At 36.6% G+C, this 20888-nt stretch overlaps 1 protein-coding gene across 5 annotated transcripts in view; it reads right to left on the reverse strand.

Moving 5' to 3' along the window:
* The window catches only part of FRY (FRY microtubule binding protein), a 240346-nt gene that overhangs the window by 81038 nt on the left and 138420 nt on the right, over positions 1-20888 (reverse strand). For all 5 annotated transcript variants that reach the window (XM_065678417.1, XM_065678418.1, XM_065678414.1 and 2 more), the window contains 10 exons: positions 17846-17949; positions 17244-17352; positions 16234-16320; positions 14260-14431; positions 12444-12576; positions 8906-9013; positions 4416-4671; positions 3127-3309; positions 2149-2235; positions 163-422 (listed from right to left, as the gene is read on the reverse strand). In XM_065678417.1, the coding sequence (XP_065534489.1) occupies positions 163-422; positions 2149-2235; positions 3127-3309; positions 4416-4671; positions 8906-9013; positions 12444-12576; positions 14260-14431; positions 16234-16320; positions 17244-17352; positions 17846-17949 (1499 nt within the window). The remainder of the gene's footprint in view (positions 1-162; positions 423-2148; positions 2236-3126; positions 3310-4415; positions 4672-8905; positions 9014-12443; positions 12577-14259; positions 14432-16233; positions 16321-17243; positions 17353-17845; positions 17950-20888) is intronic.

Below are 20888 nucleotides of genomic sequence, written 5' to 3' on the forward strand. Positions count from 1 at the left end.
AGTTTTCCGCCTTACAAGTTGCAATTATGAAACTTAAAACTTAATATCTGGGGAGTACCTTGCAGGATTTACGAACTGATACTGAAATATGAGACTCAAAAAAGCTTGTATTAAAATCACCCAACCCATCAAAATGAAAATTAAATGCAGACTGCCACTCACTTTGGATCCACAAGAGGCATTATCAACTGCAGCCTTGTGAAAGCGTATGGCCACGCATAACTGAGAGCTGTAGGACAATGTTTTGGTAAATTCTCCTGCCTAAGAAAACTGAAGAGGCAGAGAACCCATGGGTCTTTTACAGACTGTGCAAATATCCAGACATGGGAAGGACTTTTCACATCATAATGGCTATTTACTAGGACAGCATTCCACTCCACCAGCCACTGCAAATCCACGCTGTGCGTTAATGGGATTGTTGTCTATGGAAAGAGAAGACAAAAAGCCAAAGTTACAGTCATTTACATCCTGCCATGTTCCTCCTCAGTCCTTGCCTATATTTTCAAGCTCCATGGCCAGCTGCTGCTGGATTTTTTAGACCAACACTTTTACACTTCCCATCACATTGCCCTTTCACTCAGGAGAAGCTTTTTACAGTGATAAGAGCTACCACATTATTTCCCTCTGGTTCTTCCTTATAGCTCCTATTTACTGTGATAGGCACAATAACTTTCTACAGTAACTAATGATTATGATGACCAATAGACCAATATAGTCTGTTATTTTCTATTCTACTTGCTGCCATCACCCAGCCACTGTCCCTTGTGTGACGCTGCAGCGCATAATAGGTATAGACTGCCCTTATGTTCATTATCTGAACAGTTGGACGGAGCCTTAGTCCATGATTAAGACACCTACATGCTATGACAGTATGAGAAATGCCAATGCTATTAATAACTATTCTTCAGAATTCATCAGGGTGTTTAAATATGTTTATAAGGAATTAAGAGGCTAAAGCAGGCACTTAAGCAGTTTAAACCCACTCAAAATCCTGCTACCTTCAGCGACAAGTAGGGTTCTCTTGTCAACAAACCATCTCTCTACTGTAATTTAAATTTCGTCCTAAGAAAGCAACTGTGAAACGAAACCTCAAAACACATGTATTTTTGCATCCTTATTATTTGCTTATGAGACCTCAAATAGAAAGTAATAGTTGTCTGCATCCTGCATCCACTGTTATGAAGTAATCATTAAATTACAACTACCTGCTGTACTTATCAGAAATAAGGTACACAGAAAACACATTTGCTTTGCTATATTATTAATGCATAGAATTAAAGCACAAAATCCAAACCTTCACCTACAGAAACTGTAACAACAAACCCAAGTTTTGCTATTTCAGATGAGTTTCCTAATTCCTTGGTTGCAGAGTGAGATTTTCTCTTACTTGCTCTGTTTCTGATCCCTCAACTTTATTGTTTTCAGCTGTACAGTGGCCTGACTTCACCATCAGTTCAATGTGCCTTTCCTGCTCCTGGAAAGAGCACTCGTGGCAAGGACTGATTGTTGCTTTAAACTTAATCAGGCTGAAAACTGCCCCAGACTGATAATTTCTGTTCTCTGGACAAGGGCACTGATCTCTAAAATAGTATGCAAAAGAAGTTGCCCTATGTAACAGTTCCTCTGCTGATACTTCTTTATTCAAAATGCTTACTGCCTCTCTGCTTCGCCAGGCCCATGAAAGAGTGAAAGCAGAGATTCACCCCAGCTGTGACTTACTCTAGAGCTTAGGCTTAGGTTTGCTGGCAAGGCCACTTCTGTGCATGCAAGGGAGCTAAAGCTTATTCCCTTCTGGAACAGATGACAGCCGTGAGTGACTTCCAAGTACCCCAAGCTTTAAATAGTGGTGGCAGTAAGAATTTTCTAGTGGTTCTTTTGGATGTAGTTCACAGGTCCAGACTCTAGGTAGCTTTGATTATAAATTCACTTATAATATTTTTTTTTATATGTGGTACAGTACGATCATTTTCATCAAACAGATTGTCTGGGACATTGCGGAGCCTTGGAGCTCTCGGGTAGATGGCTGGAGTCTTAAAGCTGTATAATTTCTTTGATTTCTAGAAGCTTTATTTTTAGTCTTTCATGTCTGATATTTGTTATGTCCACATGCTATGTAAACACTAGCAGTAACAGTAAAGTAATACTTACTGAATCTGAAACAGCCACATGTATAAAACTTTCAAGAATAGAAGAACTCAACTGATCCATGACATCAATCATGGGCCTGTCATCATCCTGCGCAACACAGATAACACAAGTTAACCTCTCTCCTGACCAAATTATTTCCCTTCTTATTTTTCTGATACATGAAACAGAACGACCTAAAAATTATAACATTAATTTAAAATGGCTGAAAAAAATCACTGGTAATGATGGGTGCATTTTGTCTTTCTCATATGAATCTCAGAACCAAATCCACTCTGTGGTTTGAAATAAAGTTAATTTGTGGCTATAGCTCACTGCTTACCAAACAAAAGCACATATCAGAAAATCCCAAATGACTTTGGATAGCTGGTATCAAAAGACTGAAAAATTACCTTACTGTTTATTAAAGCATTCTTTTGTCATGAAGACACATATTTGTGTTCTTAGGCATTTAGATGGCTCACTGAACTGTGACCGCCAACACACAACATGACTCTCTGTATTTCTATATCCATAAAGAAGACTTAGAGGTCTTTACTATACAAGAAAAATGTATGTGAATAATCTTAAACGTGTCTGATGCTGTGTTTTTTTACAAAATGGTATGCTACAGGAATGAGTTTCATTTCCAATACAAGTTTATAATCCTGACAATACAAAAATGATCCATGCAGTAGAAAAGAGGTTTTACAGTGTCTTTCACATTCACATCATGCCAAGAGGAAATATTAAGTTGCTGTACATGTTTTCCTTCAAATTCTTGTATGGGGAACATGTTATTAATGTGACATTGTTTAGTATGCAGAAAGGTTTGCAGTGTTAAGGCAAACAGAAATGGTAAGCTCAGACCAAATGTTTTTTTATAAACTAAGTGCATACTTGCTGCACTGCAACTATTATGTTAAAAGCACCTGTAACAGCAGTTTTGAGCTTCATCTTTAGAGAACTTTAATTCAAAGTTCCAGAAAAGGAAAATCATACCTCTGCCTGGCCAAGGGCCAGGAATAAAGCACGGATCTCTCTGAGGATTAAAACAGCTAGTTTACGTGTAGCAACCTGGAAGCTACACAGCAGAACCAGTGCAAATCCTTCAACTGCATGTAGCACATTAGAATAGGGGCTTCTTTCAGATTGTATCCTGTGGCTGGATCCATTTGGTATCAACTGCAGAACAGTGCAAGGGATAAAAAACGGGAGTGATGGTGTTTGAAAACCAGGTCTCCAAGAAATACTCTATTTAACTAGGACAATATAAAGAAACAAAATGCAGAAGCCATGTAAATGCTAAAGTAGGGGATTTACACCATTCCCTCAAATAATCAAATTTTGTTGCTTAAGTTACCTTGTTCTACAAAACCAATACATGAGTATAGTCCTTTTGCCCTCCTTTTACTTTGCAATTCAATTACCTGCTTTGTTCCATCCTCCACTATAAAAATGAATAGCTAAGTCAGACAGTGAAGAGTTCACACCTTTTCTCCTCCAGATAACAGGTCTATAGGTCCTTCTTTGATCCTGTAGCAGCCAACACCTTTGGAAGGTGGCCTCTATAATCTGACCCTCACCAGTAAAGTGTACAATATTTACTGAAAAGCATGTGAGTATTTATCTTTTCTACAGTTTTTGCAATACTATTATTACCCAGTAACTAATAGTCCTCTGTGATATAAAGCAGACTTCATGCTTGCCTAAAGGAAAACATTTCCAGTGTGACTGGGTTAGGAGATTAAGAAGCCTGAAAATCATCTCTCGTAATGAAAATATCTGTGGGACAGTGCAGATGGGAGGAGCAGGAGCAAAGCTGTTCAGTTCCCAGGAATGTTTGTAACACATGGAGACAGCAGGCTGTAGAAACAATCAGATTCTTTGATGTTTTTGAATCAAACAAATGAAATGGCTACAGGAAGGGAAGATCCACTTCACTCTTCTCAGCATTCCCACTAGCATTATTGACCAGTTTCAGTCCTGGGAACATGTCCTTCTGCCACGTCAACATACACATATTTCATTTTATCTGCTTTTGTTGATGTGCATATTTCAGTTTGACATGCATTCTCTCATGTTGCTCAACAACAGTAACATCTGCTGTGTTACACAAGGACGTGGCTGTCCTCAAAAGACATCTGAAGTATGTACCTTAAAAAATTAGACATAATGAATTCTTCTTAGGTGAGTAAATACAAAATACATAAACCACAGAGATACCAAGGAACATAATTTCTTCCTTCAATTAGCATAAATGTTAGGACACAGATCTCTTGATTTCATACCTCTGCAGATCTGGTTTTTGCCTGTTCAGAAGTTTTTCCTGGAGTGTGTATTACAAGCTTCCATTGTGTAAGCAACTGTAGCAGCAACTTCAGTGAAGTATCAAGAAGGGTATGATGCATATCATTCACTTCACGTAGCAGAAAATTAGTAAAACCAAAGAGTACATCCTCCCGCCAGTCAACAAAGTCAACAAGTAGACCCTGAAGAGAATTCTGTGCAATGTGTCGGAGTTCATCATCCATATGGATAGACAGCCTGTAAGTAAAGTAAATGTCAGGTAATAAAAATCTAAGGAGCGCTTATTGCGGAGAGGAGCATATGTTTCTCCGTAACTTAACAGCAAGGGAAAATTCCCAATGACAATGTAAATTTCAGTGATGCTACCGTGGTTTCATTATTTCTGACCAAAATTAACATCCTTAACCTGGTTTTATACTGCAATTCTTGATACAACACTGCCTGAATGTATTCATGGTTCCAAAAGAAGTCTCTGTTCATTCCTAGAAGATGGTATCTTTGAAGTACATAAATTTGGCAGCTCTGCTGTCTCCCCAAACCAAGTATACTTTTGATTTACTTATTTATTAAATAGCTTCTATGTAGTTATAATAGCAAAAGGCTTGCAGGTTAATATATAATTTCATAATTTATGTATTTATTTGCTTACTTTCAATATAAAAATAAAGGAATCAGAACAGTTCAGCTGCCTAAGAGTTAAAATTAATCTTTAGCCAAGAAGCAAATCACAGTTATTGAAATATTCAAAAGAAATAAAAATAAGAATTTGAATTAAAAAACTGCCTTACGTTTTAAACAACTAAAGATAGGGAAATGGTAAAAACAGCCTCAGGACTTTCCATACATTTAAAAACACATTAGACACCCCAAAGTCCTTCTGAAAGATGGTACAATTTTAGATCCTATTTTCAAATTATACTTCCTTCCATATTTGCATCATGTTGAAGTTTTCAACACAAAAATTCATTACACTTTCTTTTGACACAAAAATTATCAAACCACTTCTGTGTTGGTAGCTTGGCAGAATAAAGTAAATTCAAATCGGTGTGTTCTGCAATTTTTGGTTCATTGCATTTATGATGTATTTTGTTTCAATTACCCATGAGACTGTAATTTTCTGTAGAGTGTTAGAACTCATTTTCAAAGTATTTTATTTACATTTAATCTACCGAGTTGAAAATGAGGACACATTATAAAGGAATTGAGAGAAAGCTAGGAGAAAAAATCCAGCCAGATGGAGTGGAACCAAATTCCATTCTGTTGGAAGTATATGATGAGATGCAGCTCATAACAAATTTGGTTCATTATAGCTGCCTAACTGGGGGCATTTCATTTAAGTCCAAGGAAAGCAACTGCCATGAAACTTCACCCCTGGTGAATATGACTCCAAAAATAACTGTTCCGCTTTAATAACCATATGACTTTCTATACAAATTTGGAAATTCAGTATTTTGTTGTGCTAAGAAAAGACCATTTGGGTCTCTATTTAGAATGCCAAAACCAGAAAAACAAGCAAACCCCTGAGACTATGATGAAGTCATCCATTAAATGACTGCCACAATGACACAAAGTAATAACAGAAAAGAGGAAACAAAAGAGATACAGCTCTAAGTCCACATTACTGTGCAACAGCATTATCAAATGAGATGAAATTCAAATTGAGCATAAGAATGCATCTATGTATTACCACTGCATGACAGGCAGCTTGAGGAAGCAAGTGAATGTTCGTTTGCACTTTAACTCAGTTAAATTTAAGACCTACTTGGGAATTTGTAATGAATTATTTCAGTGGGCAGGGAAGGGTAAAAGGTACAGTATACAGTTGACATCTGCTTTAGAGTTTATAATTTGAATACAGCTGTCCTGGAAGAGGGTCTAGCTGCTGAGTTAGAGTCCTGGAAACCACCAAGAGATACATCCGTTGTTAGGACGAAAAATTCAAACCAAACTGTGAACAAAAGAACCCATTAACACAAACATGTTATTTTATCCTTAGTGAAAAGAAAATATTTAATCCAACAACACAGCCCCACACAAATCCCTGGCCAAACAGCTTTTCAGGTTCTTTTCAGAACCGGGGAGGAACTGAAACCTCACCTCTACAGAGTTTTTTATCCTTGTAGTGATTCTAGTCTCTGACCCAGAAAACACACAGTATTGCAATGCAGTGTTTTCTAGAACATCAAAGACGTACCTCCTGGGACTACTTTTTCATAACTGGGGTAGTAGTCAGTCTGGACCTAAATAAACATGGGATGGTATAGAGAATGTAGAAGCAGTCCTGGTGCTGGGGTAGTGTTGGAGACTTACGTTAGGATTAGGGCAGGTATAAATTCCCTGAACAGTTTATTACTTTCTTCCCTGAAGCTGTATTTTTGTAGAGTATTTTTAGTCCACACTGTCCCAGACTAAATAGACCTAACTCTTTCAAGCCATTGATCCTCCTTTCATTTATTCTCTGGCCAGTCTCTTCTTCAAGCACAATGCACCAGCTTGGACATTGCTCTCCAAATCGGGCATCCTTGATACTGATTAGACCAGAAGAACTTTTTCAAAAGTATTTTTAGACTTACTCCTATTTAAACATGTGAACAAGGTTTGCCTTAGGAACATCATTGGTTTGTGTGTGTTCAGTTTGTGATCCTGCTCTGCAGTACTGAGACCCTACCCAGTATTCCAACACTTTGCTATAAGTCTCCTGAACCATTAACTGTTTTCCAACCTACTCTGCATTCATTTACTTTTACCTAAATTGTGTTTCCTTTGCTTATATTTGAGAATCTGATTTACAACAGTATTAATGTGTCAAAGATGCTGTATCACAAGTACATGTGGGAAACGAAAACAGCTTCCCAAAGGTCCCCTTGTTGGAGAACAGCTGAGCATGTAATTGCTGCTAAAGTTGCACTAGAGATGCTGTCCTCAGTTTCTCTTGATGTCTCACTTCTCACAGCCAGAAGCAGATAGGTCAGCAGACCTACTGCTTGCGTAGTACCAGTGTGGAAATTACCCAAAAATGCTTGCAAACTGTGGCTGAGGAATCACAATTGACCTGTTCTGCATGAAGTCTGATGACAGAATATAGCCAAGTGATTACATTGACAGTTGTGAGATTTAAGGAGGGAAGCACTAACTTACGAGGAAGTCCACATTGGTGTCCAAACGTTTTTCTGAGTTGTGACAGGTCTGACCTGGATAATCTTCTGTGTTTGAAAAGACGTGACCAGAATGGATATGTGCTTTCTAACAGAGCAGTTAAAGCCATTATTAAGGACAGAAAGCTAGTTAAAATAGTGGATTAAAGGTAAACATGTCCTTTTTAATTTTCCTCAAGCAGAACTGATGTAACTATTTAATACGGTATCTTTATAATTTGATAAAGTAATGATTTAAAACAACCCACAAGTGATTTATAGCAGAGGATGAAAACGCAAGGAAATCAAGATGGCCACACACCACATCACACCTACTGCTGACTGCTGACTGCACTTACAGCTTGTTTGGCTGTTTGCACTTTTTACAACTAGCAGAATAAATTGTTTCACTGTTTTAGCACATCACTAAAGAGCTAGTGATAAAGCAGTAAAAAAAATGCTTTTGAATGTAACCCTCTGGCTCCCACATCTGTAATTTCTCACAGATGTTTCAGAAGCAAGAATGGAGTGGCAAAGATTGCTTTGTCACAGCTACCTCTGAGCAATATGTTGCAAGGGCCTCCTGGCTCAATTTACTACCATAATCCACTGACATACATAAGACATGCTGTAATCTTTGACTTGGATACTACATCTGAAATGTAACAGACTTTTCTCTACTGACAGTACCTGTTGTCATAATTATCTGCAGTAAGTCAATAATTTAATGTCCTGAAAACTAACTGTTTTAGCAGTCATGTGTTGTAGACTATCTTGTTCTGTGAAATAGTCTATCTAGATAAATTCAATAGACCCCAAGCAGGCAGGGTATGACACTTAAACTTATCCTGTATGTATAATAATATTAAAAATAAAATTTAAATTATTATACATTAAAAACTTTTTTGTTTGAAAGATACAACATGTAGCACATTCTATTTTACCAAGCAGATACATGAGAATCATAAGCCAAAAGTAAACAACTATCTCAATGTTTTTCCATTAGACAGAAAAAGATGTTCTCTCCTGTTAATCAGAATGCTGTGACGGTTAAAAAAGGGTAATAAATGGTGAATGTCATGAACAATGGTGAATATCATGTAATTTACACACTGATGGAAAAGAGTTCTGGATGATGTATCTACTCTCTTATAAAATGAAGAGTCTGTAATATAACACAATGACTGTAAAAAGATGTGAGGACTTTTATGTCTTATTCATTAATAGCATATTACTTTTTATAAGCATATGATTGTCTAAGAAACAGTTATACGTTCTGCAGCTCAGTTTTTCATTCTGTTCCCACTGAGCAGTCATCTAATGTTTGAACAGTTTACCTTGCCAGCAAGTCGATCAACTCAAGTTTCGACATTCCATCAGGAAGCAATCGAGGAATAGCAGCAACACATGTCCTGAAGAGATCAATTTTGGGTTTTCTTTCACCTCTGAAAAAATAAACCAGAATTTTCACTAAGCTTAATGAGTAATTGTGTTAAATGATCCGTGTATGGTATTTCAGAAAAGGGCTGGACATAATGGAGAGCCAAAGGCCTATTAAGAACATCAGAACAGAAATCTAGATGCTATAAATGGAATAAGGAAACATGAATAAATGTTTCCATTGAATGAATGGTTTTGATGTTGACATCTATTACTGAGTAATTTACTTCTTTCAGAGAGAAACTGGCAGGTATATCAAGATGGAGTTATAATGTAGGAGGATTCCTTCATCAAGCTCAGCATTTGCATGATGCAAGCTTCAGATGATGGAATGAGTTGGGGTGTTCCCCATCACAATGCAGCTAAATCGCACCAGTTGTATAAAGCAAATAGCAGATATGTAAGAAGCCTAAATAACAAGGCCCTCAAAAGAACAAAGATCTGTGGGAATCTCACACCACACATTATTAGACTGAAAAAGAAGCATAATTTACAGGTAGGTATGGCAAGAGAGTTTTTGTCTGTCCCTGGCTGAGACAGCAGCACTTCAGCAAACATTATCAGCTCAAACATGTTTTAGTAGTCCCAGGGCAGCTCTAATCTGTGGAATGGCTCAATTGCTTCCTAATAGCCTGGGAAAGTGGTTGAATCTAAAGTTCAACATGAACCAAAAATCTACGTTGGGAGTCCTTAAGTCTTCTAAAAGTAGTTCAAATTTCAGCTGCTGATTATTTTCACAACAGATACAGTTCTTTTCTCACTTCTTTCCGGTTTTGTTTGTTTGGGGGGTTTTGTTGTTTTTTTTTTTTTTTTTGTAAGAATGCAGATTAAAAAGTTCTTTAGACAGACCTCAAAATGTTTGGGGTTTTTATATTTGCTCATTTTTAACTCAATGATCTATCATTTGATGATTGAGTATAGAGGAAATAACCAAAGCATAACAGCATTTTAAACTGTACAGTCTTCCCCACAATATCATTAACTATTAGCCCATGATACGCTTTGAAGGGATCAAAACAGCAAGGTCCTATTTACGGACCCTACTACAAACATGCAGAGAAAGGCTGTTCCTGCTTTAATATGACTCTGACCAAACCAGGAAAGAATGAGGAGGAAGAGACACACTGAGAAGCATTGTAAACTACTTAACACCACACTGAATTTCAGTGACAAAACATGAAACTAACCTAGTTTTCCTGCACCACAGTGCAATGCCGTGCTTACTACATTACTCTGCACCTCTGCTCGACAGAGGACATTGCATTTGGATACCTTACTTCTGTATTCAGTCACAGAGAGAGCATCAATGCAATACCATCTCACAAGTCTAAAATAAGATTCATGGAGTAACACTGAACATTCACGGAAACAGTGGGTGTAGAAAAGGCATAAACTGACATTAAGCTTACTTACTTGAAAGATTAAAGTAAATTTCATGGTGAATATCGTTCTTTCTCTTAACACTCTATTTCACCTTGAATATGTATCACATTAATAAAATGATGATATGATTTTAATCTGCTGACTTAATTGTACAATGAGGGGAAAGTATTTTCATAATCAATTATCTCTGTCTCACTGTATCTGTATCTTAACAGAATTTGAAAGAAAGCCAGCAACTGACTTGAAAAAAGAGTAAAATACATCTAATCCAAGAATTTGGTTATAAACAAATCCCTTTGAACTAATTATCCTTAATACAAAAAACTAGTCCAATTATTAACTAGTGCAAAATACTACGTATTTATAGTTGTAAGTAGTAAAGTGTCATCGAGAATTTTATTGGCAGGCAAACCAATGTGTCTTCCTTGCTGACTTGAAATAGAAAGTGAGTTTTGCAGTTTCCTTATTATCAGTCCACGTTGAGGGTAAATTGTGCCCTTCAAATAGAGACATGTAAAGTAACAGTCTACGAGGAAACTCTTCCAAAGGCAAATGAAGTAATTATTTATAAATAAAAAATTTGTGGGTGTTCTGTGGGTTATCAGCTGCTCAGAAGACCAGCAGAAGATCCAAATCTGAGGCTCAACTTCCCAATTTATCTGAGCTACCAGTGTCAGCATGTGAAGTGCCTGGCAACAGAGGTCCTCACAGGGTTCTGCAGTCATCTCTGGCCAACTCAGGATCCAACAGGATGACCTCTGGATGAACACACCAACAGCTGTTCTCACCTGGAAGCTTGTGTTTTCATACCAGCAGATTTTTTTTGTTACATATTGTCAACAAAAATCTTTCAAATACTTGCAAGAACAGGTTTGCATGTTAGAAAAATGGGCGCCCTACTCTGACTATACTGGAAAATAATTATAACCAGTACTGAAATGCAGATCCCAGTGGAGGATGCAAGGATGCTCTTCAGTTAGGATTTTAGTAAGACACTCAAGAATGGCATCTAGTTCAACAATAAATGCTTAAAGGATCAGTCATTAAATACAGAAACATCTCTTACACTGCCAAAGAAAATCCTGAATCTCTATAATTTAAAACATTATGACTATTAATTTCCTAGCTATTTCCCTCCGATTTTTATTTCTGTATCAGCTGTCAAAAGTAGTTGAATTTGGATAAGCACTGCAGTCTGTCTACTACTCAGTATTTTTAGGAAGGTGTCTTTTATTTTCTTTTTTTGACATTATAAGAAAAAAAAACATTATCAAAGAGACCAATTTCCTTTTCATCATACTTTGAACTATACCTTGAACTTTTTTGCCAGTTTTTTATTCTCTTCTGGCATAGCTATCATGTCCATCCTTCTATAACGTGAAAGATATCCAAGGTCTCCTTATAGCTGGGCTTTCTACTATCTGTGCTCTGCACGTGTAAAATGATGTCTCTGTGTCTCTAAGGTCTACTAGATGTCCACCTCACAAGAACTCTCTCCAGAAAACTTCCTCTATTAGTAATTTTGGATGAGAGTGTAAAATGCTGCAGTTCAACACTGCTTGAGATGTACTGTCTTTATTCTCTTTAGTGGGGTATTGCTTAAATCCAAGACTCTTAACATGACATGACTTGGGTTTTTAATCAAGATTTGATGTTGATTACAGGTATGAATGGAAATTTTGACAGATTATAATTAACAGTGATTTACAGAATTTATTGACTTTATTTTGAAGTTCAGTAATGCAAATATACCCCGAAACAGTGTTTTGAGCATAGGCTGACAGGCTTTCCACTTTGGGCTTTCAAAATCTACCATCCACCAAACATTCATGGGATTCTCACATGACTTTGGACCCATTGAGAGCATCAGTTCAATTCCAAACACTGCAAGTACAATCAACTTGTCATAAACAGTTATTCAAAGTATCCACTAAGCTAAATCTTCCCCTTTCTTGTCTATTGTTCTGATGACTCATGATAGTCACAAATATATGCAAAGTTCTGAAATAACATCTCAATATTTAATGGGATTTACTGTTCTTAAGCACTCACGTAATCATGTCTTCAGGTTCTTTGTTAAGCATCTGTATGTTGGTTAGCATCATGCAGCGACCGACTTCCTTGTCAAGGTGTCTGAGTATGTTGTCCACGGCTTTTCTTACTTGAGAATAATATAATGACATACCTGCAATAATATGTATTTTTGTATAATTTGCATTATTTATAGATACGCATATTTTGAAAAAGCTGTTTACTCATGCTGTGCTGCATAATTTAAGAAAAAATGTTTTCCTCATGAGATAGCATATTCCATTAGTAATGATAACTTCATTCAGAGACAGAATATGTTGCCCCCTCCAGAAAGAATGCTACTGTATTTAAAAAGAACCCATGTGATATACAGTTACACATATTTTTCCTAGAGAAGAAGTTAAAAAATACCCAGTCAAAATATGTCTCTACATAGTCAAATGAAGCCACACAGTTAGTGAAGTTATACAATGCATTTTGCAACTTTCTATGGCAGAAGTAAAAGTTCTGATTCAGTAGCAAGGTTTAAAAACTACAGGCAAAGAGAAAAAAAGGAATCTGAATGAGCTCTCCTAAAACTAATTTGGTATGGAAATTACTGGCATGATGTTTTATGTGAAAAATTATATTAGCCATGCAGCTTTACAGCAGCTGATGGACATCAAATCCTCTAAAAAATAAAACTTAACTCTTTCTCTATATTCATGAAAGACTAAAATTGTAATTTTCATAATGAAAATTTATGTATTAACTCTGAGCAATATATTTTCAGTCATCTATTTTCTAGTCAATCATTTTCCTGTTTGATAAAAACAATGTAAGCTTACATCAATTTCCAGATCTATTATGATCAAAAGTTGAATGACAGTGTAGAAGGCAAAAGAAAACACAGGAATTACCTATCTTAATCTTACATGTTATACATAGAAACTAGAATGTTGTATCCTAAAAGAGAGAAGAAATAGCTAATAAAACATAAGAATCCAGTACTTCAAAGTTTTATTATCAAATTCATGAGGAACAACCAAAATGAACTAAACTAGTGACAGCACTAAAGACTACATCTGTTGAACATTTCAACAGCAGTGGGTCTTACGGTGATTATTTTTTTTAATATATTTTGATATTACTACAACGACACAGCAACAGTACAATGCAGGTGTTTGTCACTGTTGTAGAGATATGCAGGCTTTGTTTCCTTCATGGAAGTTTGAGGACCTAATGAAGTGCTAAGATGAGTAGCCAAATCCTCCTTTTTGCAAGCAAAAGCTGGCACCTTCAGGGCATGATAAAGGAGCTTTTCTGCAATCCAGGATTCTCTCCCTAAATTGACTATGAAGGAAGCCCAATGTAATGGACTTTTAACTTAGGCACTTCAGTTCAGCTCTATTTTACATTTAAAAGTTTCTGCCACGCTGGGAGTTTCAGTTTGCACGAGATAGCGCAATTAAAATGAGGATAACAAAGAAATCTTTGCTGGTTTTCAAGGCTGGTACATTTTCTGAGCACAGGCCCTGTTTCTAATAAGATGAATATGCATGAATAAACACAGCTATTCAGCACTGAAAGAAGCTAATTCTTTATCTGTGTGCTTAACCCCTCTCTAGAACAGAGGGTTGCTACCACTTGCAGAGCACAACTTTTCCTGAAACAATTAAAAAAAGCAGGATTTGTCAAACTAAACCATACATTTCATTACAATGCACAATAAAGTAAATGTTTACAATAAATATATCAATTGAATACTAAACAATAGTAAATTATTCTGCTTAGGTACTGAAGACTTTTTCACATTCATTCTTATCCAAGCTTCTATATTGTCTGTTCTCTTACTGACCTATCATTTTAGCTTCCTCCTCTGTAAGAGTTTTGCTCAAATACGTCTTCTTCACTCTGAGAGTGTTTCCAGAGGGAAGGACAGCTCCAGTCACTGGCATTGGAGGCTCACCATCTTTTTGCTGCAAGCTATCAGCAATTACCAAGAAAGCTCTCAGACCAATATTCATTCTCTGTAAAGTTCAGAAGACCAATGAGTATCATAATAAAATAATCACATTCCACTCATATTCTTCAATCACTTTGAAATTCTGAGTTACGCACCTGCCAGCATTTTTCTCCTGTATCTCCGTTACGTTGACTAGATTGATATGTTTCACAAAAGAAAGTCTATGAAATAAAGAGTGAATTCATATCTGCTCTATGAGCACATATGCTCTCCCCTCTCAAGTACTTGCAAGTACTCAAAGTACTTTGAGTAGAACATTATTTTATCTTCAAGATAAAACACATGAATATGATCTGGAGTTTAGTAATGCATCTTAACTGGACCTTCAGTTAAACACAAATGTCCTACACGGTCCATTATAACGAAAGATCAGTAACTGTCTTGAAAAGCCCCAGGGTTGACCATGCTGAGTGAAAAGTCTAGCATAATGCTCAGTGCCAAAACTGTGATGTGAAAACACCAGGAAGATGAGGCTAAGTGACCTGAATGCCTTTTGGGAACTCACCAGAGGAAAACTTGCAGGCTTTGCATTACAATGAATAAAAGATCAGAATGTTTTTAATTTCCCAGGAATGTATTCAGAGGTTGTCCTACTGACAATCTCCAAGAGGTGCATTTACATAGATTATAGGGGTTTTTTTTTGCAGAATGCTAAAGCCTACAAACATCAAAAAGTGACCATATTATTTCATTGTTGTCAGACTTACACTGCTGTTGAGAAACACTAACATTTCAGATGTTGTTTTATCAAGAAGCTAAGGCCTATGTCCATTCCCTACGAGCCTGGCTTCATGCAGTGCTAATACACAACGTCCTTTGCAGGACATTCCTCAGTCAATACTACAGGTGACTGACCCAAAACATGGTGGGGCCTGCCTGCTCAAGGATTCTGTTTCATTTTTCTTCACTCTGATGAAGACAGATGAAAGCTGTGCTCAAAGTAAAGCTTGCCTTTAACTTCTGCTGCTTTTGATAGCAAAAAGCTTAATGTACTTTACCAAATATTGCTTGTATCAAATACAATTTTTGTAAGTTAACTCATTCTATTTTAACAACTTAGTGAATAGATATGCCTGCTTAATACTGCAAGATTAATACAGACATACTCTACGAGATTATCATAAATGGTTTTTATTTTTCAAATGTGTATTCTTGATTTTCAAATGAAAATATTTTCAAAATTATAAGCAAATACATTATTTTCAAGATAATTTTTCATTATTTTATCACTTATTTTTATTTTGATTTCTGAAAACATTTTTCAAATATCTGATTGTCTTCTCTAAGGAAAGCACTAAGAAGCTGACTCATGCCACTAATGCTAGTGGAGCTTCACTGGTCAGAGTGGTAAAACTTTCTTAGAGGCTTGGAGTTTTATGTCTTCTTCAATTCTCCTTGAATCATATAATCTTTTTACAGCAAAACAGTTATAAAAAATATTTAAAATTTTACATAAAATTCATTTTTATATTAAAATACCTTAAGGCATTGCATATAACAACAGCAGAGTAATATGGAGATACTGTGATCAATAGTTTACTTTTTCTTTCATACATTTGCAGTAATTCTCATTTAATAATACTCACTGAGGAAACAGAAGATAGGCATAAACAATATGACATTTTACAGATTAAAGTTCACAAATGTATTTATTTTACCAATAAATTAAGTTCAAGATTTGGCCTGAAAACTGGTGAAGGTAGAATGTAACCAGAAAGGAAATGCAGCACAATACAATACATACTAATATATATATTATATATACGATATACTAATATATACTAAAAATGTGGATGCACATCGTACCTCAGGGTTGAGACTGAAAGCTTTTGCTGGTTTTCCGACACAAAGGAAGTCAAAGATAATTTCTTTCATTGCAAAATCTAACCGTTCCTAAAATAGTGAAAACATTGAACGTCATTAAGCTGCTCACTTCTGCTACTTACTTGCTATTAGGTAACAAAACAGTGAAAACCAGTTTAATCAGGATTTATTTAAATTTATTGAAAAACAGATTTTCAGAAGTATGCAAGACATATTATCAGATCTAAGCTTCCAACACTGCTGTATGTTGACAAATTCAAGGATTTATGGCATTGAAATAGAAAATGATCCATTTTGGAAATAAAGCTTTTAATTATTTCATTTAAACTGTGGTAATTATGGTACTAACATAGTATTTTACATAAAAGGATCTTGTTCACAGACAGCACGGTTCAGGGAAGATTTTAAGCATGTTTAATTCATTCCTATTCAGAGACTTTAAGTATGTGCTTAAGTGTTTTGCTCAATGGGAATGTTTTCTGAATTTAAGCAATAAAAGAGATGAAACTGCCAGCACTGAAAGTTAGTTTATTTCAGCAAATCCCATTTGAACTGATCAGAACTGAATGAGCCAACTACATGCTGAACTTGGTTTTCCTCTGCTTTAAGAGCAGTACAACTCATTGTCTGTATAGTAGAAATGATTGAGCATCAGGGCAAAATACAGCTTATTATTTTGAACTTTATTGACAGAGACTATCAACAAATGCATGTTCTGACTTACTGACAATTTAAAAAACTCAAAAATACATTTGGGTTGAAGTGAAAGCATTTTTTTTAATGCATTTTCAGTGGAATGAAGTTAATCAAAATCATCTGTTCAAAAGAAGCTTGCCCCAGCTCATTCAATAATTTTCTCATTGCCTAGTTGAAAGATACTGACAATGGGGTGGTGAAAAAGTCAGACAAGAGAAGTTTACCTATTTGTTAATTTGTTATTTGCAAAACAAATTATTCATGAATTGCAAAGACATATGCATGGTTCTCCATACCTGTGCAATAAACTGTATTATTTTTACAAAGATGTTCAGAGGCATATCTCTTGGCACAACACCACGGGAGCCTTTTGGGAAAAGCGTTGTGACAATAGTAATAAGTCGACTGTAAAACAAGGGAAAAAAAGCATCAGACATTTCTGGACCTTGCAGACTTTCACTAAACATGAAACATATGTTGGATATCCTACTACATTTAGAAAGACTAGAATGTACCTCCTTTGAAATGAAAATGTAATGGGATATCTTGCTCTGATCCTTAGCTACAAATTCGATGTAATTACTTTATTAAATGACTACATTTTAAGAAGAAATAGACCAGTCAATGACACGGCACTTCAAAAGTATTTCTAACGTTAAAAAGGCAAAGAGTGATTTTTAGTTCTTACAAAAGAAGAAACGCTTTATATAGTAATTTTAACAGGTGAGAGAATAACTGACAGCGCCACAAAAGTGAATAATTTCTTATATACAGTTCAGTTTTTATTTCACAAAAGGAATAGGTGCAAGTCAAAGGAACTCAGGAGAACTATACAACTTCTTCATTGGCAACATCCACTCTACAAGGCCTCATTATCATTACAAATACAGCATCATACCTTTGGGTAGCTGTGTTGCTTTCACATTTAATTCTGATCATGTAAACCCACAGTAGTCTGTACAGAGATTCCAGTGCAACTCGAGCCATTTTGGGGTCCTTATTCTAGAGAAATATATAACGTAAGAATAAACTTCACATACAAATGAGAAAGGAAATTCTGCACTTAATGGATGTCAATGTTCAGAGTTTTTACAATGACACTACAAAAAGACACAGCCTCACAGCTGCTCAGTATGCTATTCCTGTAGCTGCAGGAATGCTTATGCAGAGACTTACCTCTCCGGCTATTACTTAACTTGTCAATAACCCCAACTACCAAGTTAGTTAAATTTGATACAGGGTACAATTTAAAATCTTTATTTGAAAACCACTTCAATTTGACTCTAAAACCAAAACCGCATCTTCAGTTGATTCTGTCAATTCAGAAAGCTATTTCTCTGTGGTGGAGACCTGGCATGAAGAAAACAGCAGATAAATAAATAGGCTGGCCTAATTAACATGGCATCCGGGATCAGCTGTAATGAATTGGATTATCTGTCTGGATTGCTGTTTATTTTTGGAAACTTTTGAACGAGTACAAGACTGTCTTTGGGTCTTCTCGGTCATATGCAGTTTTCTGTGGCAGTTTTAAGGGCTTTCTGAGTAGGGTGCAAGTACATGCAGTCCATTCAGATGGTCTCCTGCGTGTTGGGCCATTCACTGGGTTAAACTTTGAAGAAGTCCAGTACACTTTGACCTGAGATAAGATTTGCCTGGCTCACAGTGCAAAGAGCTACATTTTCATCTCCAGACAAATACTGAGTCGCAGATCAAAGACCATGGTTTGACCAAAGAAACTGCAACCAATAGCATCAATAATTCTTGAATGTATTTTGGTCTGGGTCCTGCAAAATGGAAGGAAGAAAATCTGCTGATGATACGGGATATGGCTCCAACTTCTAACATGCCATCTGTCACAAGCTTATGAATAGGAACACTGCTCTTGGGTTCCAGTTTCCATTTAATTCCTTGACAATATATTTTATTTCACTATTATAATTATAATTATTTTTATACAATAAATATTTACATTTTATACAATATTACAATTATTTTATACAATATAGCTTTATAAGAAACAGAAAATGTAAAATCTTTTTTGTTTATTAAAGCAGCGTACAATGGTTGTAGCACATGATTATAATAAGTAGTAAAAGGAATGCTAAAGTTTAGGTGACCTATTAATCTTTGCAGGATTTTAAAATAACATTTGTTACAATAAATTTGTTTAATTACCTGTTTACTTTCAATCTATTTTTCATCAGGCATCATCATGTTGAAGGAGGTGATGCTGCCCCTCTACTCTGCTCTTGTGAGACCTCACTTGGAGTATTGTGTGCAGTTCTGGTGTACTCAACATAAAAAAGACATGGAACTGTTGGAACAAGTGCAGAGGAGGGCCACGAGGATGATCAGGGGACTGGAGCACCTCCTGCATGAAGATAGGCTGAGAAAGTTGGGGCTGTTCAGCCTGGAGAAGAGAAGGCTGCGTGAAGACCTCATAGCACCCTTCCAGTATCTGAAGGGATCCTATAGGAATGCTGGGGATAGACTATTCATTAGGGACTGTAGTGATAGGACAAGGGGTAACGGGTTAAAATTTAAACAGGGGAAGTTTAAATTGGATATAAGGAAGAAATTCTTTGTTGTGAGGGTGGTGAGGCACTGGAATGGGCTGCCCAGGGAAGTTGTGAATGGTCCATCCCTGGTGGTGTTCAATGCAAGGTTGGACAGAGCCTTGGGTGGCATGTTTTAGTGTGAGGTGTCCCTGCCCATGGCAGGGGGGTTGGGACTAGATGACCTTAAGGTCCTTTCCAACCCTAACTATTCTATGATTCTATGATTCTATGTCAGTCTTCCTAAATTTCAGTCCCAAGAATTTCATTTCTTCAACAGGTTTATCAAAGTTTATTCTTACCTCAAAGCTAACAAGAAAACAGCAGACACTGTGGCTAATTGGGTTAAGGTTAAAGAGCGCTTGTGTGGCAGAAGAGGAAGTCACCCCTATAAGCAAAAGTCCAAATATTCCACTAATATAGATAGTTCAGCTGCAAGGGCAGTTGAGAAGAGATAGAGGAGAAAAGGGCTGAGACTGCTATTGTTGGAGATCTCTAAAAATAGCAGGCCAGTTTTCAATCAGAAACAGCAAGCTGCAGAGCAGAAGCAGGATTAAGAGGAAGATGATAAAAAAGTCTTAGAAACATCCAGGGAAATTATGTGCATGTCTATGTGCAAGATCTGTGCAAGTGCATAGTGACTGTGTGACCAGTAGTTTGGAAAGCACAGAGCATGTCCCCCTTTGGAAAACTCCGAGAAGTCCACAAACAATGGAGCCTCTTAAGTATTTTAAGGATGTTTGTCTACAAGAAAAACTCAGCCAGTAATCCTATTAGGACAAGGTGTATTTGGCCTAATATATCCAACATCTTCACTTTCCCAACAGGAAGTATTGGCACTGGATGTGATTCCTTTACCACTGCAGGCAGTGCCCAACTCACTGTTGGTGCCGAAGAATTTGTCAAAGTTGATGTGGGCCTTTTGAACACGGGAACAGTTGGCAACAGAGCTCTGACAGGATCTGCTCTGCTTCTTGATTGGTAAGTGCTGCTGTCTTTTATCTGATGTTGTTGCTCTTCTAGAAATGTCTTTTTCAATGCATCCACCTCCTCTGTGACTGGCACAGGAACAACTGGGCTGCCAGGAGTGAGGCTCATTTTCTTCAATTCCTCCATTTCTGTTTTCCAGTAACATGGTGCTAGGTCTGGCCTATTTAGGCTGAAAGGATATTGTGTTGGTACCCATGCCATCTGGGCATACATTCATGCCCAAGACATTGTTTGACCCATTCTTAGTATAGTAAGTTCTGCACTTGCAGGTCAAATTGTACTGGAGCTTTCTCCTTGTCCCATGTGGTTTGGAGACAAAGAACTGTTGCTGAAAAAACCTGCCTCTAAATGAAACATGGTGCTTTGACCCTTTCCTGTATGGAATTCCTGGCTTGA

This window comes from Lathamus discolor, chromosome 4, assembly GCF_037157495.1.
Source record: "Lathamus discolor isolate bLatDis1 chromosome 4, bLatDis1.hap1, whole genome shotgun sequence".
NCBI lineage: Eukaryota > Metazoa > Chordata > Aves > Psittaciformes > Psittacidae > Lathamus > Lathamus discolor.